The sequence below is a fragment of the Suncus etruscus genome, chromosome 7 (genome assembly GCF_024139225.1).
Source record: "Suncus etruscus isolate mSunEtr1 chromosome 7, mSunEtr1.pri.cur, whole genome shotgun sequence".
Taxonomy (NCBI): Eukaryota; Metazoa; Chordata; class Mammalia; order Eulipotyphla; family Soricidae; genus Suncus; species Suncus etruscus.
Window position 1 is genome coordinate 111,004,455 of NC_064854.1, and position 26,904 is coordinate 111,031,358.

Here is a 26,904-nt window from a genome sequence, read left to right on the forward strand (position 1 = left end):
CCTTTTCATCATTATTTAACTTTGCCTTTTATATAGTAGCACCTTAGCATTTTATACAGTAGCATCTTAAAGGAGACATTTTGGGACATGTTGGCAAATAAATAAGGTCCAATATATACTACATGACTTTTTAGTTATATGACCTCTGGGGAAAAATTTGTTTGTGAACTTCAAACTTTATTTTTCCTGCTAAAAAGGGAAAATAACTTTACTGCCAAGTTAGTGCCTGGCCTACTAAATGCTACTTAACATTTTATTTTTGTAATAAAAATTTTCTTGTTTGCTATTTTCTTATATATTAGCTATCAAATTTATTTTTTCAAATTTTATGATATGCTAATTTAAGTTGATTACTCTGAAATATAGAATTCATTTTCTAGAAGGCATAATATACAAACATCTGGCCGAGATGAATAAAATATAATAACTGCTTTTCAGTTAGCATTTCATCATATTAAAAACCTTCATGAGCAAGATGTTAGTCTTGAAATACACACTGAGGTGGGAAAATGAAAGTGGTATTATTCCTTTTTCATTGACAATAAAAATGGGTCTCTGTGAAGCTGAGCTAGTTCAAGGCCACAAGGCATATGTCAAAGTCAATTCATAAACATAGTTTTTCCAAGTCTCATTCTATTCCACCTGTTTGGATATATATTACATTCAGAATGTAGAATATCCCAGGCTTAGGTGAAAATAACATCTGAATAAACTCTAATAGAAGATATTGTACTCACGATAAACCTAATAAAGTCTTCTGGAGGTAATATATAATTAGAAATACATATACAATACATATAGAAATAACATTAAATAAAATATGTCATCTAAGAAACTGGAGTGATAGCTAATCAGACTGGAATGCATGCTCTGCATGGCTGAGACTCAGGTTCAATCTTGGTCTCCCAAGTGCTGCTAGGAGCAACCCCTGAGCATTGACCATCCCTAAAGTAGGATGGAGTGTTTCTATAAAGGCATTCATTATATCATAAAAAGCTTGACTAATTGGCTTGATTAGCATCAGAATTAATTGTGCTCTTCAAGAATGCAGATTCTAGAAACAAGGATCATTTGAGTGCAGTAAGAATCAACCTACTGCCCAGCAGTAGGGCATTTGCCTTGCATTCGGTCTACCTAGGATAGATTTGGGTTTGATCCCCGGTATCCCATATGGTCCCCAGGATCAACTTCTGAACGCAGAGCCAGTAGTAACCCCTGAACTCCACGGGTGTGGCACAAAAACCAAAAACCGAAAAAATAAAAAAGATTAACCTTAATTTTAAAATTCTCCAGGAAGATTGTTCTTGGAAATACTGTTAGCTGTTTTATAAAAATAAGTCCACTACCACAACAAAATGTTTATTCACTTTTCAATTTTCCAGCAACTGTGACTGTCATCGTAGAGATTGCTCCCGCCAATGAGTTTAGCCCTGTATTTAAAGTCTCACACTATTCATTCTCTGTTCCAGAAACATCAGGAGGTAAGATATATTTTGCTTCTATGGTGTTAAAGAATGCACAAGGAAATTTTTACTATATCTCAAATGAGTAAATGGAAAGATTAAAATGCTGACAAATTGCAAGTGGTGAGGATGCTCTGTGGGCTTTAGACAATCAGAGTAGTGAATTTTTATTGCTGATGTCTTTTGTGTATTTTCTTGATAGTTCTCCAATGCCTCCTATTAAATTTTGAGCTAAAATTTTGAGCTAGAAATTTGAGCTAGAATTTTGGGTCAAGAATACCTGGCATTAATTTTATTGTTTGCTCTCTTATTGCCTCTATTCTGGCTTTTTTTGGTTTGTTTTTGGGCCACACCTGGCAGAATTCAGTACTTCTGCTTTTCACTTAGGGATTTCTCTGGTATGGCTCAGGAAATTGTATGGGGCACCAATCCTATTGTCTCTGAATTTCATCCCAGCCTAAAAAAGGTATGGAGAATTTTGTTATTTTCTGCGCAGTCTTGTTATTGTCTAAGTAATGCAGAGAAGAATATTTTTAAAATAGAGCAAGGAAAATTAGATTTGGAAAGGACATCAGAGGTAATGCATGGATCTTATGTCAACTAGTGGAGGAACACATTCTTTCCTCAATTACCCTAGATTAATTGTCCTTCAGACTTTACTTGAATTGGGACTAGAGTGATAGTACAGAAGATTGGGGATTGCCTTGCACCCAGTCAACCAGAGTTTGATCCCCTGCACCACATATAGTCCCCAGAACTCACCAGGAGTGACGCTTGAGTATAGATTTAGGAGTAAACCCTGAGCACAGCTGGATGTGTTCCCCTAACACACACAGAAACTTTACTTGAAATTTTTGTTTTGTTTTGTTTTGTTTTGGGGCCACATCCAGTGATGCTCAGGGATTACTACTGGCTCTGCACTCCTAAATTACTCCTGGCAGGTTCAGGGTAGTATTTAGGATCCTGAGGATCAAACCCAAGTCAGCCACATGCAAGGCAAATGCTCTACCCATTGTGGGTATCATTCTGGTCCCTACTTGAATTTTTTTAAAATTTATTTAAAGAAGATGCATCACATAGTTGACATATTTGATCATAATACATTTGTTTCCAGAGAAGTAAAAACAGTTATTGAAAAAGATTAAAAGGAAGGAAAAAAAGAATGTTAAAAACAAGAAAGAAAATTGCAGTAGCAAGCACATTGGTGAAAATGATTATCTCCAATGAAGGCATTAGTACAATGGCAGAAGGTTTAGTAGGCTCCTCTTGTTAACTGTTCATTCTGTTAAATCGGTGTGTTTCTATAGTGAGGACAGCGTAAAACAAATGAAGTTCAGAAATTCAAAGCACTATTATCGATACTGTGACCCTTTGGAGAGTGTAGAGAGCTGCCAGACTTTCCAAAAGAAGGAATATACAGGGGAAGGTTCCTACGCTCACTCAAAAAAAGCCTTGGTGATATAAACACCTGGTATATTTGAAGTTTGTTCAGAATGGGACATATGACAGACAAATGCTGTGGTTTGTGCAGGTTGGAAGTGAACTTTGACAGCATCAAACAAGGCTGGCCATTTGTTGAATAGTTTCTGCTCCTTCACTCTGGTTCCCTGGCTCCAGATACATGACCTGTTATTTTAGGTACTTTAAGAGCTATTGTTAACAGGTACATTAAGGATAATTAACAGGAACATTAAAAGGCTACTATATTTATGTCGCTGAACTCATGAGTTGATTAACAACCAAATATCTTTAATGCATAGCATTAAAGTCATGGCAATATCAATCCTACTTTTACATGGGCATATATTTGAAGCCCTTTTTGTCCAAACTTAATTTTTACCCAGGGAAATATCTCAACTTTGCGGTTATTGCATAATTTCTCAGCTAGCTATTACCTGATACATAATTCCTGGTTAAAAATAGATATAATATATTTCATATAAGGTAACTGCTACAGTTAACTCATATTAATTTATTCATAGCCTTTGGTGTAAAGTGAAAGAAGACTGAATATTTTATCCCTCATCCAGAAATAAACTTTTAAACATATTTCATTGTCTAAAAAGAAAAATCCATGTTGATGCTTAGAGAAAATATGATTCTAATAGCAAAACAGAAATATTTTAAGTTTCTAAAGTAGAGTATCTGCCTCCAGACACTACTAGATGTTGCTCTTGTGGTTTTTGTCACTTAAATACCTAAACAGTATCACGTTCTTGGGCTCAAGCATGCAATTTAATAACCTGGTTAGCTGAGAATAATTGGGAGTATATCCCAGGATTTTTTTTTAAAGCTGCTGAGAAGGGCCCCCCAAATCAGTGTAAAAATAGTACATCTGCATGACAAGAATGAACCTTAATGAATGTTATTGATAGCTTTCTACAAAGTTGGAAGAGTAACTGCCATTGATGAAGACTACCCAAGCTGTGTAAAGTACAAGATAACCAATGGTGATTTACAGATTATACAAAGATTTTGGATTCATCCTCTTTCTGGCATGATTGAACTCATGACACAAGCAGACTACGAGACTGTGAAGCAATATAACCTCACTGTGGAAGGTGTGGACTGTGACAAATTTCATCCTCGCACAGCAACGACTATGGTAAATAATGATCCCCAAATCTAAAAGTAATAGGGATGTACATTAAGTGCTAATGTGCTAATAATAAAAACGACCAAGCAATATGCCACAGAGAATGGAGACACTCAAACTTGATCTGACTTTCTAAGAATCCATAACTGTAGTATATTTTAAGAACATACCTTGGAAGTTTGAGACTTGGTTGAAAATATTCTGCTAATTCATCTCATTTTCATGAGTTCACAAAATTTATATCAAAAAATGTTTGTCTAGTACTCATCATGTGCCAGTTCTTGTACTGGATATATTTTATGTATTGGTGAAGTTATTCTTCAATTTTTGATAACAGGGTAGGTAGTAATATTGTTATCCTAGAAAAATCACAGAAGTACCTGAATAAAGGGGCTTTGCTAGTAATGAAACAACTTAAATTGGGAAGGATATCCACCAACACAGACTGGAGAATGTAAAAAAAAGGGAGTGGGTCTGATATGTGACCAGCCAGAGATAGACTGAATTAATAGTTTTCTTTTCTCTTCTCTTCTTTTCTCTTTTTTTCATTTCTTTTTTCTATTTTTTCTGTAATTTTTTCTTTTTTCTTTTTGGATTTTGGCCCACACCTGGTAGTGCTCAGGACTTATTCCTGAGTCTATACCTCGGGATCACTCCTGGTGATGCTAAGGGGCTATATGAATTGCCAGGAATTAAACCCAGGTCAGCAGCATGCAAGCCAAATGTGCTAACCTGCTGTTCTTTTGCTCCAGTCCTGACTTTATGTATATTCTGGTAGTGTTTTCCAGGAAACTCATACAAATTCATGAGGGAGAATGACAAGCACGAATGACAAGAGAATACAAAGAACATCCATTGCATATATAGAAGATGGCAGAGAAATGTGCCTGGGTGTATTTTTAGTTCTATAGTGAAGATCAATGAGGCTTGAGGTTGGGGCCAAAGAGATTGTTCAGCAGTAAGGCATTTGCCTTGCTCGCATCTGATCCAGCATAGACTTGGGTTTAATCCCCAGCATCTCATATGGTCCCCTGAGCCAGCCAGGAGATATTTCTGAGCACAGATCCAGGAGTAACTCCTGAGCACCACAGGGTAAGGTCCCAAAACAAAATCAAAACAAACAAAACAAAAAAATTTAAAGGAAGATTGAGGTTTAAAGGGGTTCTACTGCTCAGTCTATACTGGCTGGTACAATCTGGCGAGGGGGCAGGAATCCTTATAAGTGCAAAAGTGTTCTTAAAGTTCTCATTTTGGTCCAATCAGAGACAATAATATGCAACAAGGAAGCTTCTCCCAGAAACAGACTTGATGTACTCTCCAAACATGAATCCAGGCTAATCTGATTTATATTTTTCTAACTGAAAAGTACTAAATTTTCCAGGGCATAAGGGAAGAAGGACAAAGGTACAGAAATCTTTGGCATTATTATTGTTTTTTTCCATTCCACAGGTGAGGAAACTGAGGCACAGAATAATGTATTCTTGTCTGAATTTATTCATATGATTTATAGAACAATATTAAAATATTGACTGCCTATCACTGAGTAAATTTTCAAGGAAGGTCATTAACCAAGATGTATTCTTTTGACATCAATTGGGAAAGTGTAAAGTTCAAAATTATTTTAGCAAATTCAAAGGACTTTGGAAAGACAAAAAAGTGATTAGTGGGGCCGGGCGGTGGCGCTGGAGGTAAGGTGCCTGCCTTGCCTGCGCTAGCCTAGGACGGACCGCGGTTCGATCCCCCGGCGTCCCATATGGTCCCCCAAGAAGCCAGGAGCAACTTCTGAGCGCATAGCCAGGAGTAACCCCTGAGCGTCACAGGGTGTGGCCCAAAAACCAAAAAAAAAAAAAAAAGTGATTAGTGTTGTATTGATCTTGTAGTATGAACCATTGTCTGATTAATAATTATTAATGACTATAAGGTTTACCCCTTCTTAGTTGGAGAAGTGACAAAGGAAGATTGGAGAATGTTAAGGCCCTGTTTGGCCTGATAAATCACTATACATCACCTGATACTATACAAAGACCCCTCTGGAATACACTTTTTGTGGAGATTAGGTTTTTCTGTGTGTCGTTGTGAAGAAAATGTCAAATTCATTCATTTCAACAATTAAATGACTTTCACAGGGACTGAACTATAGTGATGCGATGAGATTATGTGAGTTACTTGTCTCATGAACATGCCTATGATATGAGACGGATCAGAATGCTGTAAAAATTTTCCTTTAGACATTAGTAAATTTCTCAATAATATAGGATGACACAATTATGCAATTATCATTAACTCATTATAAAGGAGGAAATGCAGATTAAAATACTGACTTTAAGAAACTCTGTTCTTATAAAAAGGATTTGGGGACCAGAGGGATGGCACAGCGCTAGGGCATTTGCCTTGTACACGGCTGACCCAGGATGGACCACAATTCGATTCCTGGCATCCCATATGGTCCCTCAAACCAGGAGCGATTTCTGGGTGCATATCCAGGGTAAGAACCCTGAGCATCACTGGGTGTGACCCAAAAAATAAAAAATAAAGAATTTTTCTTTTATATACCTTTTTATAGCTGAAGATAAGGTATAGGCATGTCATTTCTTAAAATTCTTTCAAAATTTTTGTTTTCTATGTTCTCTGCATAACATCCTAGATAACAAAAAAAGTATAAGACACCATGTCTGCTTTCAGGGAGCTTATACATTTTAATACATGAAGATATAACATGAAAATATAGCAAAAAATAGATGATTTAAATAAGTGTGTCTTTCAAGTTTAGACATGAGAGACAGGTCGTAAGAGTCCCAAATTTAGGAATCTTTCCCATCATCATTGCCACTTTCATCATAATTATAATCCAACCTTTATTAAGAATATGAGACGCCGGCCCGGGAGGCCTGCGCGGGTCCCTGCTCCTTTACACAGGCGCCTAGCCCGCCACATCCCCCGGAGACCCCAGACGCCGGCCCGGGTCCCTGCTCCTTTACACGGGCGCCTAGCCCGCCACATCCCCCGGAGACCCCAGACGCCGGCCCGAGAGGCCTGCGCGGGTCCTTGCCCTTTCACACGGGCGCCTAGCCCGCCACATCCCGCGGAGACCCCAGACGCCGGCCCGAGAGGCCTGCGCGGGTCCTTGCCCTTTCACACGGGCGCCTAGCCCGCCACATCCCGCGGAGACCCCAGACGCCGGCCCGAGAGGCCTGCGCGGGTCCTTGCCCTTTCACACGGGCGCCTAGCCCACCACATCCCGCGGAGACCCCAGACGCCGGCCCGAGAGGCCTGCGCGGGTCCTTGCCCTTTCACACGGGCGCCTAGCCCGCCACATCCCGCGGAGACCCCAGACGCCGGCCCGAGAGGCCTGCGCGGGTCCTTGCCCTTTCACACGGGCGCCTAGCCCGCCACATCCCGCGGAGACCCCAGACGCCGGCCCGAGAGGCCTGCGCGGTCCTTGCCCTTTCACACGGGCGCCTAGCCCGCCACATCCCGTGGAGACCCAGACGCCGGCCCGAGAGGCCTGCGCGGGTCCTTGCCCTTTCACACGGGCGCCTAGCCCGCCACATCCCCGGAGACCCAGACGCCGGCCCGGGAGGCCTGGGTGAGTCCCTCCTGCCTCACGGGAGCCTAGCTGGGCCACATCCCCCGGAGACCCCAGACGCCGGCCCGGGAGGCCTGCGCGGGTCCCTGCTCCTTTACACAGGCGCCTAGCCCGCCACATCCCCGGAGACCCCAGACGCCGGCCCGGGTCCCTGCTCCTTTACACGGGCGCCTAGCCCCACATCCCCGGAGACCCCAGACGCCGGCCCGGAAGGCCTGGGTGAGTCCCTCCTGCCTCACGCGGGAGCCTAGCCGGGCACATCCCCCGGAGACCCCAGACGCCGGCCCGAGAGGCCTGCGCGGGTCCCTGCTCCTTTACAAGGGCGCCTAGCCCGCCACATCCCGCGGAGACCCAGACGCCGGCCCGGGAGGCCTGCGCGGGTCCTTGCCCTTTCACACGGGCGCCTAGCCCGCCACATCCCGTGGAGACCCCAGACGCCGGCCCGAGAGGCCTGCGCGGGTCCTTGCCCTTTCACACGGGCGCCTAGCCCGCCACATCCCGTGGAGACCCCAGACGCCGGCCCGAGAGGCCTGCGCGGGTCCTTGCCCTTTCACACGGGCGCCTAGCCCGCCACATCCCGCGGAGACCCCAGACGCCGGCCCGAGAGGCCTGCGCGGGTCCTTGCCCTTTCACACGGGCGCCTAGCCCGCCACATCCCCCGGAGACCCCAGACGCCGGCCCGGGAGGCCTGCGCGGGTCCCTGCTCCTTTACAAGGGCGCCTAGCCCGCCACATCCCGCGGAGACTCCAGACGCCGGCCCGGGAGGCCTGCGCGGGTCCTTGCCCTTTCACACGGGCGCCTAGCCCGCCACATCCCCCGGAGACCCCAGACGCCAGCCCGGGAGGCCTGTGCGGGTCCCTGCTCCTTCACGCGGGCGCCTAGCCCACCACATCCCCCGGAGACCCCAGACGCCAGCCTGGGAGGCCTGGGTGAGTCCCTGCTGCCTCACGCGGGAGCCTAGCCCAGCACATCCCAGGGACCACGAGCGCCTGCGAGAGTGATTTGGGCAAGTCCCTTCCCCCAGGTGGGCACCTGGAACGGCAACTTGAGCAACCCAAATAGACGGGGGGAGATAGGGCCACCCTTCTGGACTCGCAGGTGACCTAGAGCAGTCCACCCCCCTGGACCCTGGAGTGGACCAGGGACTCCCCAAGGGTGAGGGCAGAGCCTGAAGGGTCGGACTGAGGGAACTCCTTCAAGGGAAACTTGGAGGGGGCAGAGCTCCATTGACTCCCAGAGAAAGGAGGGGGGATTGGGAGCTAGGCTCAATAGCGCCAGCAACCAGTGTGGCCAGGAGTGGAACTGCACCGCCGACAGAAATAAGGAGTAGAAAAGCAATAATACCCACTGCAGGAGGGCCGAACTCTAGGTAGCAAAGGGGAGGAGAAAGAGCCAGGTTCAACAAGCCCACCCAACAGCATCCTCTAGAATCACCTTCAGGAAGGGGACCAAAGCAGGCCGAAATTAGAAGCCACAGCACTCCAAAACACACCATTAAATACAAAGAATTATGCGTAAATCAAGGAAATCCCTAATATCTGGAGACAACATGACAAACCCTATTAAATTTCCAAGTCCACCAAAACGCACAGATCCATGGGAAGAAGACCTAAAAGCGGTCATGAGGAAGGAAATGCAAGAATTACTAAAACAGATGAAAGAAACCCTAGCAACCGAGTATAAGAAAGCCATGGATGAAAGAATCAGCCAAATTAAAGAAGAAATGTCAAAGAACATGAGAGATTCCATACAAAAAGAAGTGAAGGATTTAAAAGACAAAGTAACAAGCCTTACAAGCAGAAACACAGAGTTGGAGAAGCACATCGAAGAACTCGAAGGAAAACTGCAATCAAAAAATGATCAAGAAACCAACAAAGAAATAAAAGGCAAAGCACTGGAAGGAAAAGTCCAATATCTAATGAATAAAGACAAAAGAAACAATCTAAGAATTGTAGGTATACCAGAAGGGGAGGAAATAGGGAAGGGGGAAGAACAGGTAGTCAGGGAGATAATAACAGAGAACTTTCCCACCCTCTGGAAAGACAATTCAGGACAAATCCAGGAAGTCAAGAGAGTCCCTAATAAAATAGACCCTAATAAACCCACACCAAGACACATAATAATCCAAATGGCAAAAAACAAAGAGAAAGAGGAACTCCTGAAAGCAATAAGGGAGAAAAAAAACCTCAAGTACAAAGGAAAAGACATAAGAATCAAACCAGATCTCCCATTTGAAATAATTCAAGCAAGAAGACAGTGGAATGACATATTTAAACGACTGAATGAAAGAAATTTCCAACCCAGGTCCCCCCCCCCCCCCCCCCCCCCCCCCCCCCCCCCCCCCCCCGGTCCATACCCAGCAAAACTATCATTCATATGGGAGGGCAGACTAAAAACATTCTCAAATATGAACGAACTTGAACTATTTGTGCAAACTAAGCCGATACTAAGCGATTTACTCAGAGACGAATTACACAATCCAAACCCCCGATTGTAACAACAACCACCCCACACAATACAACTGCACAACAGTCCTCTCTATCAATAATTTCCCTAAATGTAAACGGACTAAACTCTCCAATCAAAAGACACATAGTAGAGAACTGGGTTAGGAAAAATAAACCGAACTTCTGCTGTCTACAAGAAACACACCTACAGTTACAGGATAAGCACAGGCTTAGAATAAAAGGATGGAAAGTAATCATCCAGGCCAATGGAAAACAAAAAAGAGCAGGGACAGCAATTCTTATATCAGATCAAATTGTATTCAACCTCAAGAAAGTGATCAGAGACAAAGAGGGTCACTACTTACTGATCAGGGGAACATTAGATCAAGAAACACTAACCCTGGTCAATATATACGCACCTAATCTAGAGTCAGCAAAATATGTGAGGCAACTACTGGCAAACCTGGAGAAACACATGAAGGGAAATGTGATAATAGTAGGGGACCTGAATACTCCACTATCACCACTGGACAGATCCACCAAACAGAAAAATAGCAAAGAAATAAGAGCTCTAAATGAAAAATTAGAAGATTTAGGGCTGATAGACTTATATAGAGCCCTCCATCCCCAGAAAGCAGAATACACATTCTTCTCAAGCCCACATGGAACCTTCTCCAGAATAGACCATGTCTTGGGATACAATGCCAACCTATATAAGACCACAAAGGTAAGGATCATTAGAAGTACCCTTTCAGATCACTATGCAACAGAGGTTAAAATTGATATCAAGAAGAAGCAATGGAGAAAAACTAATACCTGGAGATTAAATAACATGCTGCTCAACAACACCTGGATCAAAGAACAACTCAAGGAAGAAATAAAAAGATTCCTTGAGACAAATGACAATGAAGAGACAACATGTCAAAATTTATGGGACACAGCAAAAGCAGTAATTAGGGGGAAACTCATAGCAATACAGGCCTATGTCAAGAAACAGGAAAATAACAAAACCAACAGTTTAAAAGATCACCTCAAAGAATTGGAGCAACAGCAACAGAGAAATCCAACCACAACCAGAAGGCAAGAAATAATAAAAACCAGAGCAGAAATAAACAACATCGAAACTAAGAAAACAATACAAAAAATCAATGAGACCAGGAGTTGGTTTTTCGAAAAAATAAACAAGATAGACAAACCATTGGCAAAACTCACCAAAAAAAAGAGGGAAAACACCCAAATCAGTAGGATCACAAACGAAAGGGGTGAGATTACAACAGAACCCCATGAAATACAACATATCATGAGATTATTATGAACAACTATACTCAACTAGGCTAGAGAACCCAGTAGAAATCGACAGATTCTTGGACAAACACCCTCTTCCAAAGCTGGAAAAGGAAGATCTAGAAAGTCTAAACAGTCCAATCACCTCAGAGGAAATTGAAGATGTAATTAAAAAACTCCCTAAGAACTAAAGACCAGGCCCAGATGGATTTACAGTGTGAATTTCTATCAAACATTTCAAGAAGACTTACTACCACTTTTCCATAGGCTTTTCCAAACCATAGAAAAAACAGGAATCCTCCCCAACTCCTTTTATGAGGCTAATATCACACTCATTCGCCAAAGAAGGCAAAGACACCACTAAGAAAAGAAAACTACAGACCAATCTCACTAATGAACATAGATGTCAAAAATTCTCAACAAAAATCTTAGCAAAACGAATCCAACACTTCATCAAAAAGATCATCATCACCGACCAAGTGGGATTCATACCAGAATGCAAGGTTGGTTCAACATACGGCAAATCAATCAATATGATACATCACATCAACAACATGAAAGACCAAAACCACATGATCATATCAATTGACGCAGAGAAGTGCGTTTGACAAAATCCAACATCCTTTCATGCTAAAAGACACTCAGCAAAATAGGATTAGAAGGAACCTTCCTCAAGATAGTTACAGCTATATATGAAAAGCCTATAGCCAACATTATACTTTACGGCGAGAAACTGGAAGCATTCCCACTAAGGTCAGGAACTAGACAAGGCTGTCCACTCTCTCCACTCTTATTCAATATAACTTTAGAAGTCCTAGCAATAGCAATCCGACAAGGAGAAGGGAACATAAAGGAATTCAAGTAGGGAAAGAGGAACACAAAGCTATCTCTATTTGCCGACGATATGATGATCTACAATCAAAAACCCTAAAGAGTCCACAGTAAAACTCCTAGAAACAATCAACCAATACAGCAAAGTGGCTGGATACAAAGTAAATACACAAAAGACAGTAGCGTTTCTATATACAAACAATGAAGTTGAGGAGAGAAGAGATTAAAAATACAATTCCATTCAAGATAGTATCAAAAAATATCAAGTATCTAGGAATCAACCTTACAAGAGAAGTGAAAGACCTATACCAGGAAAACTTCAAAACACCAGATAAGAATTGAAGACGATCTAAAGAAATGGAAGAACATCCCATGCTCATGGATAGGTAGAATTAACATAGTCAAAATGACTATCTTACCAAACTTTTATATAGATTTAATGCAATCCCTATCCAAATCCAGACACAATTCTTTAAAGAAATAGAACAATCAATCACAAAATTCATCTGGAACCACAAAAGACCCATGAATAGCCAAACACATATTGAAAAACAAGAAGCTGGGAGGCATCTCCTTACCTAACTTGAAACTATACTATAAAGCCATAGTAATTAAAACAGCATGGTACTGGAACAGAGACAGGACCTCAGGACCAGTGGGTCAGAACAGAATTCCCTGACATAAACCCCCAGATATACAGCCAACTAATATTTGAATAAAAGAGGCAAGAATCTGAAATGGAACAAAGATAAGCCTTATTCAACAAATGGTGTTGGTACAACTGGAAAACCACATGTTAAGAAAGTGAAAATCGACCCATATCTCACCCCTTATACAAAAGTCAACTCAAAATGGAATCAAAGACCTTGAAATCAGACCCCGAATCTATAAAGTTTATCGAGAATAAATAGGCAGAACACTCGAAGAGACCTATATATCAAAAAGGGTCTTTGAGGAATGGAGCACCAAATGCAAGAACTTTAGCATGTAATATAAACATATGGGGACTACATCAAACTAAAAAGCTTCTTGCATGGCAAAACAAACCCTACTTAACGCAAGGAAGACAGCTAACAGAATGGTAAAAAATCTTTTCACATCGACATTATCAGAATAAAGGGCCTGATATCTAGAACATACAACAGCACTCAGAAAAGCTGAGACCCTCAAAACCAAATAATAGCCATAAAAAAATGGGGAGGAGATGAAATGAATAGACACTTCTCTGAGGTAGGACAGAAGGATGGCCAACAAACCAATGAAAAACATGCTCACCTTCACTCATCATCAGGGAGATCAAAATCAAGACAAACAATGAGATACCCACCTTACACCAGTGAGGATGGGCTCACATCAAAAAATAATGGAAACAACCTTGTTGGAGGGGATGCGGTATGAAAGGAACTCTCATTCACTGCTGGTGGGAATGCCCCCCTAGTCCAACATCTATGGAGGAAAAGTCTGGAGAGTGCTCAAAGAACTCAGATTGAGCTGCCATTTGACCCAGCAATTGCTCTCCTAGGCATAATACCACTCCAAGATGGAAGGGCATTCATTCCAAAATACGTATGCACCCCACTATTTATTGCAGCACTCAGTATAATAGCCAAATCGTGGAACCAACTCCGATGTCCAACAACAGATGAATGGATCATTAAGAATGTGGTACATATACACAATGGAATATTACATGGCAGTCAGAAACGATACAATCACAGGACTTGCAGCAACATGGGATGGACTTAGATCATGTTATGTTTAAACGAAGTAAGTCAGAAGGACAAAAGGATAACCACAGAATGGTGGCACTATTCTGAAACACCTAGAACATATAGTTTATACACAACTAATACCTAACAATCAAATAACAGGGTTTAACAGGGTAGAAACTTCGAACACTGTAATACTCAACATATACGTGGAGCAGTGTCCAAAATTCATGAAAAAAGGAGCAACACAAACACTTGACAACACTTTATACCACAAAGAAAGCAGCAACAACAGAAACAACAGCATTAAGAGAACAGGTAAGTAATCAGACTTCCAAAACAAAGGCCCACAATAATCCCTTAGAGTTCGTATACAGGAACACAAGTATATAGAACACCAAGGGAAATCACGACTGCAATGGCAAGCATACCATAGCACTATGTTTTAATGCCTTTATCTTACTATATTTTAAAATAACCTCTCAGCTTTTCTGTCCACAGGCGCCCTTGGATACAAAGGGCGGACAAACTAAGATGGGCAACTCGGGATACCACACGAGATACCATACATAGCATGCACTACGAGAGGGCCACGAGAGAAAACTCTCTAACATATACTTTATCTCTAGGTTATTCCTTCTTTTAGGAATTGAAGCAAGTGACCAGTCAGACCACCGAAGCAGTGCCTGTGATGTACAAGACTTAAACTACAGGCTCTATTCTTCGAACACATTCAACCTAACCAGCATTCCCTTGCTATTCTCCCTCTCTTCTCACTACTTTTTTTTTTTTTAATTCTATTCCTCTCTTTACTTTTTCCCCTTTCTCTTCTCCTTTTCTTTCTAAGGTATTTTCTCTTTCCTCTCACTGCATACCCCCTCCCCATATACCTTCCCCTGTCTCCCCTCTGAAATCCAACTATCCCTTCACCCCTCAATTCCATCCAGATCTCCCACCATATTAAAAACTCTTCACCCTCAATCCTTAATCTATTAGGCATCAAGGCCGACCTCCTACCCAACGAAACAGTACCCAGCACCCAGGCGAGGGGACACCCAGGTCAAACCCACACCTCGTCTCCTGCAAGAAAAGACAGCCAACTCCCTGCGGACTCATGCTGTGGCGGCCTTCCCTACCAACTCCCCCTAACGTGGGACTGTTTCTTGAAACCAGATCTAGGGTCCAAAAGTATCCCCAACGCAAGAACTCTTCCAAGACCTCCCTGCCACAAATTTTTTACCAAGCTGAAGAAGGTCAGGGGGTGGGATAGGAAGATGCCTGGGAACCCACACACCACAGGAAACACCCAAAAGACAATGGGAAAAACTGTACCTCCAACATAGGCATAAGACTGGTAATACACCACCTCTTTACCTACTCTCCCCCAAATGTAAGGTAGTCTTTTGCACCACTTTGGTCCCTTAAAAAACCTCACTAACTCACCTTAAATTTTTTTTTAATTTTTTTATTTTTTTTTTAATTAATTAATTTATTTTTTAAATGTTTGTCCTACATATACATTTGTGAGCGCATACATTTTTATTTCCTTTTTTTTTTTCTTTTCCTCGCTTTTGGGTATGTGACCTGTTTCTGTTATCCCCTCTGTCCACCCACAAATACACAGACATTATAATGTAGCACCACTTCCCCCTGCAAAGGCACACCAAATAAAGGGGGAAATCTTACATATAAAAAAAAAAGAGCTCTTGTCTACTAGAGATGGGAACTCATAGTTGTTTACAAAACAGGGATATCTCCTACCTTGAAAATATGTCATGTGGAATCAACTTAGACCTCAGGTGATCAGATACCATTCATCCAGCCTTGAACCCTGGATCCCAGACATAGAAACGGCACAGTTCCTCACAACAGTGGCAAGAAACAAATCCCAGCCGGGACTGCCTTAATACTGCGGGGTCAACAACAAGGGCCAACTCTAACATGATTTCCTGACAATGAGGAAAATCTGAACATCCTGACCTCAGAGCAGATTAACCTACCTTACCAGCTAACGACAAGACACAACCAGAAGTCTCGGCACCCTTTGGTAGGTCCAAAAGCCAAGATCGTGATTTATAGTTGATTGGCTGCTAGAACTACGACCAGACGGTATACATCTTGGGACCAAAAAAAAAAAAAAAGCCCTAGTTTAGGGTTTGAACTATGACCTGCACAATAACCAGGATCCCCAGTCCCAAAGGTCCGGCAGAGAAAATTGTAACGGAACAGGGCTTTTGGAAGCACAAAGAAAGATGCTATCCTAGGTGCCACCCTAGGATCAGGGCAAAGACCAAGATCACCAACCACAGAAGATGGTTTAAAATGATACGGAGGTAACAGAACCTCTAGAACCACAAAGACTGACTTCATCATAAGTCCCACCTCAGGAGCTGTGCAGATACTGAGACCTCTAAACACAGAACAGAAGTCTTCCACACACCAAAAAAAAAAAAAAAAAAAAAAACCACCACCGGGAGAGTAAAGGCTCCTGAGCAAAGTCTAGTGTTGATCCCATGACAGTATGCTCCAAGGACGGAGAAACCCCATATCTCTTAGGCCAAGTGAATTCCTTTTCGAATGACCCCAATATTTACTGTGCCAGGGCAGGAGGGAAAAAATAAAAATACAAAAAGCACAAAACCTTGGTTATTATCTATATATTTTTTACCTCCATTTATTATTGTTGTTATTATTTTTATTCACCTATCTATTTTTGGTCGATTTCTCTGTTTTGGGAGTGATTATTGAAACTGTCCCCAACCATACTTATATTTTCTCTTCCTTTCTTTTCTTTCGTTATGTGCTATGCCATGTTTCTCATTTCAAGACCATGGTGTGTTTTTTTTTGTTTGTTTGTTTTTGCTTGTTTTGCTTTTTGTTGTTTGTTTGTTTGCCTGTTTTTTTTTTTTTTTTTTTTTGGTGCTTATCGATACAGCTCAAGCCCTCACTAGATATTTGACACTTCTTTTGGTACTGGTGGAGTGTTTCACCTTCTTTTTCTCCATCTCTCAAAACGATGATGAGAGCCTCTAGAAGGATTCCGCCCAGTTTCGGGGTATTAGATCCTTACCCCAGTTTATTACTTTTCTCTTTTTCAAACAAAACCACGCAACTTGAACTAGCTAGTCCTGCCTCCAGTTAGAGGGGGAACTAAGGGAGGCATCAAGACCAAACAGGTGCAAGACTACTAAGTTGTGGGTTAGATAAAGAGGGGACCACATATTCAAGCCGACCTGGGATGAGGGAAGAGGAAATGGGAGGTAGGACAGAAATGGAGGTGTAGGGAGGACAATTTGGTGATGGGAATCCCCCCTGATTTTATGTAAATATGTACCTAAAATATTATTGTCAACACTATGTAAACCATTATGATCAAAATAAAAATTAAAAAAAAAAAAGAATATAATATAAGCCAAGGAAATGACTTTGTCTAAGCACACAGGAATTTATCTAGCATCATGCTAGGTTCTTCAGAGGTTGGACACATAACTAAACAAGCATCAGGCATATTGATAAAACAAGTTTAATAATAATATGTATAAAGCCAGTATACATGGGGGACACTTCATAACAGTGAGGTGAGTTACTCAAGATATCAGTATATGAGTATGTGTGTGTGTAAGAGAGAGAAAGTGAGATAGATGCTTGCGGGCATCTTAAGCAGGTTAGCTAAGACAGAGGGTACTGAAAAGGAGAAGGGAAATTTATTTAAAGAAGTTATCAAGGAAGGCACAATTAAAGACCTACGTATTTGTCTGCCTTCTCTATTAGATAAGTTCTTCTACAGTAAGATATCCTTAAGGAGAAGTTAACATAAGTTAACTGGGTGAAAATGCTCCAATGAATCGGTGTCCCTCCCAACAAAGACATATTTTGGAGGACAAATTCTTGTTGCCAATCTTATTTAATCTTCATTCTCATCTTATGAAGTAGTAACAGCTATTTCTTTGTTTATAATAGGAAGAATTTTATTTCCCAGGGTTAGCAATTGAACAATTTTTTTTAAAAGTCTGTCCTGAGGCAATACCACAATTTTTTTTACTTTAAACACCTTGATTATATACATGATTGTGTTTGGGTTTCAGTCATGTAAAGAACACCCCCCATCACCAGTGCAACATTCCCATCACCAATGTCCCAAGTTTCCCTCCTCCCCACCCGACCCTGCCTGTACTCTAAACAGGCTCTCCATTTCCTTCATACATTCTCATTATTAGGACAGTTCAAAATGTAGTTATTTCTCTAACTAAACTCATCACTCTTTGTGGTGAGCTTCCTGAGGTGAGCTGGAACTTCCAGCTCTTTTCTCTTTTGTGTCTGAAAATTATTATTGCAAGAATGTCTTTCATTTTTCTTAAAACCCATAGATGAGTGAGACCATTCTGCGTTTTTCTCTCTCTCTCTCTCTGACTTATTTCACTCAGCATAATAGATTCCGTGTACATCCATGTATAGGAAAATTTCATGACTTCATCTCTCCTGACAGCTGCATAATATTCCATTGTGTATATGTACCACAGTTTCTTTAGCCATTCGTCTGTTGAAGGGCATCTGGGTTGTTTCCATAGTCTTGCTATGGTAAATAGTGCTGCAATGAATATAGGTGTAAGGAAGGGGTTTTTGTATTGTATTTTTATGTTCCTAGGGTATATTCCTAGGAGTGGTATAGCTGGATCGTATGGGAGCTCGATTTCCAGTTTTTGGAGGAATCTCCATATCGCTTTCCATAAAGGTTGAACTAGATGGCATTCCCACCAGCAGTGGATAAGAGTTCCTTTCTCTCCACATCCCCGCCAACACTGTTTATTCTCGTTCTTTGTGATGTGTGCCATTCTCTGGGGTGTGAGATGGTATCTCATCGTTGTTTTGATTTGTATCTCCCTGATGATTAGTGATGTAGAGCACTTTTTTATGTGTCTTTTGGCCATTTGTATTTATTCTTTGTCAATGTGTCTGTTCATTTCTTCTCCCCATTTTTTGATGGGATTAGATGTTTTTTTCTTGTAAAGTTCTGTCAGTGCCTTGTATATTTTGGAGATTAGCCCCTTATCTGATGGGTATTGGGTGAATAGTTTCTCCCACTCAGTGTGTGGCTCTTGTATCCTGGGCACTATTCCAAATTACTTTCTATCCATCAATCATATTCTTGTCTCTGTTTTTTATTTATTTATTTATTTATTTATTTATTTATTTATTTATTTATTTTTGGTTTGCGACTTTCAATTGGTGTACTCAGGAATCAGTGCTGACTCTCATCTCAGGAATCACTCATCAGGGCTCAGGGGTTGCAAAGCAATTGCCTTCCCACCATACTATTTTTCCAGTCCATCTTTAAAAAAATATATGTATATACATTTATACATACATATATGTAAACATCCTACTTGCGCCTATAATTCCTTACTGATTTAGTGCAGTAGCCTCCTATCCCAAATATCTTCTTCCACTTCTGTCCTTTATAATCTCCTCTTCAAATACCAGCAAGAGTGATCTTTTACAAAGGAAGTCTCCTTCAAGCTCGTGGTTGATTTCCCATTCCACTTAGCATAAACATCAAGGTTATTTCTAAAGTAAAAAATTTACTGCATGATCTGGATCCTGTTGCCTCTATGATCTTCTTTTCTTATTATTTCTTAGTATTTTCTTTTCTTACTTCAACCCAGCTATTTCTACTTTTTTATTTAATATTTAATTTTTATTGTAATGGCTACAATTGCGTTCGCATTTATGATTTTGTTTTACCAAATCAACCTCAAAGCACTCAACACCCTTTACTACTGCCTTTTCTATTTTTTTTTTCTTATGGTGCTGCTACCTCTTACTCACCACTAGAGTCCAGGATCACTCTACCATTATCACAAGGTTCCTTCCTTGCTGTTCCCTGTAGTTCCCGCCTATAAAGACTCTTTTGAACCATATCTCAGGATTCTTTTCATTGGGCACTTGCTGATCGATTGCTTTATTTATACTTGGCATATGAGTAAGATGATCTGGTATTTGTCTTTTTCTTTCTGATTCACTTCAATAGGACGACTACAATTTCATCCAAGTTACAGAAAATAGAATGATTCACTTTTTTCATAGTTATATTCCAATTCATACATATATTTATCACAGATTCTTTTTTAATAAAATTTTTTTCTTTATTTAAACATCATGATTACAAATATGATTGTGATTAGGTTTCAGTCATGTAAAGAACATCCCCCTTCACCAGTGCAACATTCCCACCACCAATGTCCCAAATCTCACTCCATCCCACCCCATCCCCACCTGTACTCCAGACAGGCTTTCCAGTTCCCTCATTCATTCACATGATTATGGTAGTTCTCTGTGTAGTTATTTCTATAACTGCACTCACCACTCTTTGTGGTGAGCTTCATAAAGTTATCACAGATTCTTTACTCATCTGTTATTAGACACTTGGGTTGCATAAACTTATTGCTTTTCTTCAACACACCAAACATGTTTTGTTTAAAATTCTTTGCTCAAGGTAGTAATGCTTGTCCTCCATATAACCACATGATTTAGATTTTTACTTTAATCACATTTATACCCAGTAAAATTATGCACATTAAAATTTTTTATTATGTCTTATAGTGGAATTATGAAGCAACTTTTATTTTCATAGAGTAATTAAGTAAAGTGCAATAGAAACATGCTATAAAAGTCAGAAAGAAATAGAATACTAGTTTATAAATAGAAACATAGAGAGAATATTAAAAATAGTCCTATATTTAAAATGTAGACAACAAAAAAGAACTATAGAACAATATCATTTGTACAAATAACATGACCAAATATTACTTGTTTTGGAAAAATATATACTTGTATGAAGGTACAGGTCTAAAATGAAACAGGAAAGAAATAGTAGAGTGATTTATAGAAGATGGTCTTTCTCTGAACGCTTTATTAACATAGTTTGATCAGCTATTCTCTACCTCTTTAATATTCAGAGAGTGTACAATAACTATGTGATATTGCTTGATATATTTATTATCCTTCATTAGAATGGAAATTTTAATAAGAGAAGATGTTCATTTGATTTACTACAGTAACTTCTGAATTTAGATCAGTTCTTAGCAAATAATGAATGTTAAATATTCATTGGATGAACTTATCCTTATAATAATCTCCGGAAGATAGGAATTTAGACCACCCTTTTAAATGTGAACAAAGTAACAATAAGACACTTGAACCAAAAAAATATCTGGTATGTAGTGGGCTTGGGTTTCAATAATTACTTAGGATACCATTTTTGTTCTGTTTTTAACACATCATAAAATCATAAGATACTTTACTTATTAAATAGAACACATAGCTGTGCTCAATTCATTTAATTAGTACTAAATAATGAATTATCTCCCCAGAAATTAGTTTTTGTTAAAACATTATAGACAACATTTTAAAAGGATAATACTTGCAAATAAGAGCACACCAGGGATTCTTCTGTAAAGAAGAATTGAGAAAGTTATTACTCATCTAAGAGGTAGGCAGATAACCTTTCTAAGCTGACTTATATTCGATCACTGACATTTAAAATTTTTTGATATTTTGATCTTTTTCTGTATAAACTAAAGTTTCCTAGTTTATGGTATTTTAATTAAGAAAAGGTGATAATAGTTCCAAATTACAGTCAGGTCATATTTTAAAAAAATAATACTGTTATTAAAAAATATCTCATGTGAACAGTGCAGGGGAGAACTCTAAGTTATAAAAAGAAACAAACTCAGAATATATTTGTAACTAAAAGTTTAAGGGAACACAACTTTTAGAGCCATCAATTTGTAACTTTTCTTTCCTTATTATTTATGTAATTTGTGAATTTTCCTGTCTTTTCTAATGAGCCTGAAACCCTCCCTAATAGCCACACAGAAAGTTACAGTTGACCCAGAAATAATAAGCCAACTGCCTAGTTGATTGACAGAAACCAAATCTGCAGAACCTTTCTTCAAATCCAAAACTCCAGACTTTAGTAATTATAAGTGGTCTGACTCTATCAAAATATTTATTTCTGGTTTGTATATAAATGGTCAAATGATGTATATGTGACATTTTTTTCTTTTTTTAAATTTTTATTGCTGACAGGTCACCATTGACATCAAAGATGAGAATGACGAAGCGCCCATCTGTACACCTTCTCTATATAAGACAGTCATTTTTGACAGTGTTGCTGCTGGAACAAATGTCAATGGCTTCAAGTTAAGCTGCCATGACAGAGATTCACAAGATTTTGAAATGCGCTTTGAGATGGTTTCTGGTAAATAATCTTATTGTTTCTTTTATGAGCACATATCAAAATTGTAATAGTATACAGTCCTTAACAATATCACTAATGCCATAAACATAAAAGCAAATATATTTCATCTCTCTGGTATCAATTATTCTTGAGAAAAACTATTTTAATGTTTCCAATCTCATTCTTCCTATATTGTAAATATAAATGATTTCAATGCAAGATGTCAATGGAAAAACTGACTTGCATGGGAGACACTGAATGTTAAGTTACAAGGAAGTCTGCCATATAAGATGAAAATTGCAGCCACCTTTCAATGCGATGTTAACATATCTTCACTAAAATTGCATTTTTCCTAGATTCATACATATCAGCATATCAACTTTATTGAGACTCTTGTAACACATAAAAGAAATTTTAAGGAGCCCAAATGTATTCTATAAATTGTTACACAACATAAAAATATAGATTTTATATTTATAGAACTCTGTTCATTATACTAGCAATAATATCAGCAATTATAAATTATAATGTGTGACAAGTTCTTTAAAGAAAAACTTCAGGTTTTTTTCATAAGGTTTTGTCATAAGATAGTGTATATAAATATATATTTAAAGTAATGGGTTTAAAGTTTAAAGTAAGGGGTCAGTTTTGCTAAAAGGATGGATGGACACATGAATGCTAGTAAGCACACTTGCCAATTATTTGTTCAGATTAATTCTATGTCTGTTTCTCTTTCTTGATAATAAACTTCATGAATATAGGGAGTAAATTAATTTTATTTATAGCATATCTTCAGGTTCTTTGTAAGGATTTAAAGTTTTGTTTAATAAATAGTTGTGATCTGAAATGCTATGTACTGATTGGGAAGATAAAATAACTCCAAATAGGAGGTAAAGGAAGGGTAAAAATTAGGCAGGATAATTTGATAATAATGAGACCTTTCTGACCAGAAACAAAAACTATCTACATTAAACCACACAGATTGATTAGCATTAATTAATAGTGATTAGTATTAATATTTAACAACTATGTTTCAAAGACTATTTTAAGTAGCTTAAATAAAAATCTTCAATTTGGGGCCCGGAGAGATAACACAGCGGCGTTTGCCTTGCAAGCAGCCGATCCAGGACCAAAGGCGGTTGGTTCGAATCCTGGTGTCCCATATGGTCCCCCGTTCCTGCCAGGATCTATTTCTGAGCAGACAGCCAGGAGTAATCCCTGAGCACCGCCGGGTGTGGCCCAAAAAACCAAAAAAAAAAAATCTTCAATTTATCATAAAATAATTCTAATTTTTAAATGATCTTTTTTTAAAGGAAATGAGAACAATCATTTTGGCTTTGACCCAACTCATGGTTCAAGTTCTCCAAAATTAATTGTGAAGAATCCCTTTAACTTTGAATCTGGAGCTGAAGTGCAACGGAAGTACCATCTTGTGGTGCATATTATCGATGACAACTTGAAATACAGCAAGGCCATCAACCCCAAGACAGGCACCACTATTATAGATATTTATGTGGCAAGGGCCAATACCCCAGTGCCTCCGACCACCAGTTTTGAAGTAAAGAATTATAGAATTAAATTTGGGTCTTTGGGTAGGAAATATTGTAGTGGGAATATAATCATGTAAGCTCACCTGAAAAGGCTAAAAGGTTACTAGAACAGCGGTATCTTTACCCATACACCTTTGTACTTGGACATTATCTTTTCTAGCTGCCAGTCCACATATTAGAATATGCATCTTTGAATATAAACTGTGTAAATGAGAATTTGTGATAATTGCAGGTGGAGGACCGTAGTTAACTCTTTGTGAATCTTCATGATTAAGTCTTAATTATCTGAAAGTCATATTCATAAGAAAGGCCCACTGGTTAATAACGTCTGTTCATGAAGAGATTTAATTAATTTTAAAGTGGAAATTTTAAAACAGTATTTCCTAATGACTAGTTTATCCATAGTAATAGCCACCTACCATGTGCCTGATAATGTAATGCATGGTTGATATACTAAAAGTATAGCAGAGTCTTTAGTATTTTCTTTTTTTCAAATATACTTATGAAAGCCCCAGTAGAACTCCTGATTGCCTTCTAAAGTATACTAAACAGAATTTATTTTAGTATATATTGTTGTCTAGCCTTTGAATAGAGGTCTGTTTTTTCTATATTAATGACAAAGCCACTAGAATTTTTAATATTTTATTTTTAAGAATATTGTCTTCTCTAGCTACAAAAGGGTTAATTATGCTTAAAAGCTCACTGATGCATATAAAACTACATAACCTCAGACATTATCTGGTTCAACCCCTTGAATTTACAGGAAAAGGAAGATAATATTTTTTATAGATTCACAAAGAATTTTGCACACAGTTAATTGTCTTTGGAATCTTTATGTGAGTATTTTCCCCCCTAGACTCAGGTTTTCTTCTGCTATGACCTGTGGTGCTTAAAAGTATATATATATTTTGTTGTTGTTGTTGTTTTGTTTTGTTTTTTTGGGCCACACCGTTCGATGCTCAGTCCTGGCTAAGCGCTCAGAAATTGCCCTTGGTTTGGGGGATCATATGGGATGCCGAGGGATCGAACCGCGGTCCTTCCTTGGCTAGCGCTTGCAAGGAAAAGTATGTATATTTTTATATGCAAGCATTTTTTTATTTTGGAAAAGAAACTTTTTGAATTATAAATGCAAGAATGTGAGATTATTGCATTTTATTTGTAAACCACAAAGGTAAAACTTCTGATACTCTTTGATCTTCTAATTTATACTGTTTTAGCAATTGAGATGCTTTCACTATGCAATAAATAAGTAAAAATGAAAAAAAAAAATGGAACCTAGGGCCCAGACAGCTCAGTGTTAGAGCTTTGTATACCCTAGGCCATCAGTTTTATCCCTGGAACGCTGCAGCCAAGTGTGGGAAACTTGCATTATCAAAACCACACAAAATTTCAAGAAGGGAGGGAGAAAATAGTTCTTTTTTTTTAATAGTTCTTATCATGAGGAAAGTGTATTATTATTAAAGATAAATTCATATACTTAAGTGAACTTCCACTCTGTATAAGACTGTAGCTTAATAATTATGCTATTCTGTATAAATAGATGCCCCCATAATACATAAATTAATGCATTGTTTGCTTTGAATTAATATTTTCCAGGAGAGAAAAGGTCTTACCATTGTGTATACAGCTATAAACACGTACAAATCCAGTGACTGGTACATTTCTTTCATCTTCACTCTGATGGCTGTTTTCTCTGCTGGTTTGGTTTCTTGGGTGTGTTTTCTACTTTGGCGATCCAGAAACACTCTAGAATGCTGTCAGAAAGTAGCCAAGAAATTCTCCCAGCCTAAACTTAAGTATGTGCTTTACCTTTCTGAACTTTTTAGAGGAAGAGTTAAGAAAGTTGATATTTAGTGATTTTTAGAGTGAGGCCTTCTGTGTAAGTTTGCTAGTGAGGGACACAGAGGAACATAATTGAGATCTAAAATTCAACAGTTTATTTCACTGATGATTTAAATCTACTACAGCTCAGAAATAGGTGGGTGTGCTTTTGAAAAAATAGCAAACACAGTAAAAGGAGTTTTACATTACAATATCTGAAACAGGCTCTGTGAGATTGTTTTAAACAAATCAGCGAAAAGACAACTGGAATAACTTCATTCTATTTAGGTGCAAGTGGTTCCTGGGCAGGTGTTTTACAACCACTGAGAACTAGCCTAGATTAGGTTATAAATTCAGGTATTGTACTCCATTCTTAGTTTGAATCTATGAAAAGCAGAATCACCAAAGATATGGATAGGAAATGCAACTGCATTTATCACCATCCAAAAATAGTTCTTCAGGGTGTAGAATATCATGGCTTTAATATTAGAGCTGGATATGAATTTTTATTAAGTAGATAGAACTTATGATTCAGTGAGGGAGATAGTGATGGTTAATGAGAACATTTTATTATTCCCCAGACAACATTTTTTAAGGGAGTGGGAGAGAAGTGATCGGAGTCATGTATTGCAAAAAAGAAATTCACTTTGCCATTTGTTAGTCTAATGAAGCTTACATTTTTTATTTTATTTTTATGCAGAGGAATAAAGTATATTGGAGGTAAGTTATATATTTTTATTGTTCCAGTTTTATTATAAATTATCCTATTTTAAACCTACTAATTTGATTTCTGATTTTTATTTATTTTTAACAGAAGATAGGAATCAAAAGGAAAATATTGTACCCAGAATCAGAAACAAGCTAGAAATATTAACAGTAAGTATACGTTGTGGTTATTTAATAGCAGATTAAGATTAAAATTAAAAGAGGACCTATTATATTGTTTATGCAATTTTTCCATATAAACATGATAAATTAATTCAGACATAATACAAAAGATATCTTTCATATATCCATTTCTATTGAATTCCTATTTACTACACAGATGGAATGACATGATATATTGATTGTTAAAATTTTGTATAGGTAAAATATACCTCAAATATTATATATCAAATATTATATATTGCATTCAGCAAACATCTAGGCAACTGGAGATTTAGCATTATGCATCATTACTTAAAAATAATACCTAAATTTGAAAACACATTTTATGTATTAGCAGATGGTAAAGTTTGTACCCTAAATTGTATAAACTTTCTCTAAATTGGCTGAGATTAATTTAATACATGATTCGGGACTCATCTGTATAAGGATAAGTTTGGTTCCAGAAAGTATATATAAGCCATGGACCAAAGCGAACAGGCCTGAAGCAGGG

General features: G+C 38.8%; 1 protein-coding gene across 1 annotated transcript in view; it reads left to right on the forward strand.

The window, feature by feature from the left end:
* LOC126014385 (cadherin-related family member 3-like) overlaps window positions 1-23,955 on the forward strand; it is a 101,198-nt gene extending 77,243 nt beyond the window's left edge. Inside the window, exons 11-15 of the mRNA XM_049777674.1 lie at window positions 1,383-1,481; window positions 3,839-4,068; window positions 22,005-22,176; window positions 23,469-23,713; window positions 23,938-23,955. Of these exons, the coding sequence (XP_049633631.1) occupies window positions 1,383-1,481; window positions 3,839-4,068; window positions 22,005-22,176; window positions 23,469-23,713; window positions 23,938-23,955 (764 nt within the window). The remainder of the gene's footprint in view (window positions 1-1,382; window positions 1,482-3,838; window positions 4,069-22,004; window positions 22,177-23,468; window positions 23,714-23,937) is intronic.
* Window positions 23,956-26,904: the final 2,949 nt, after the last annotated feature.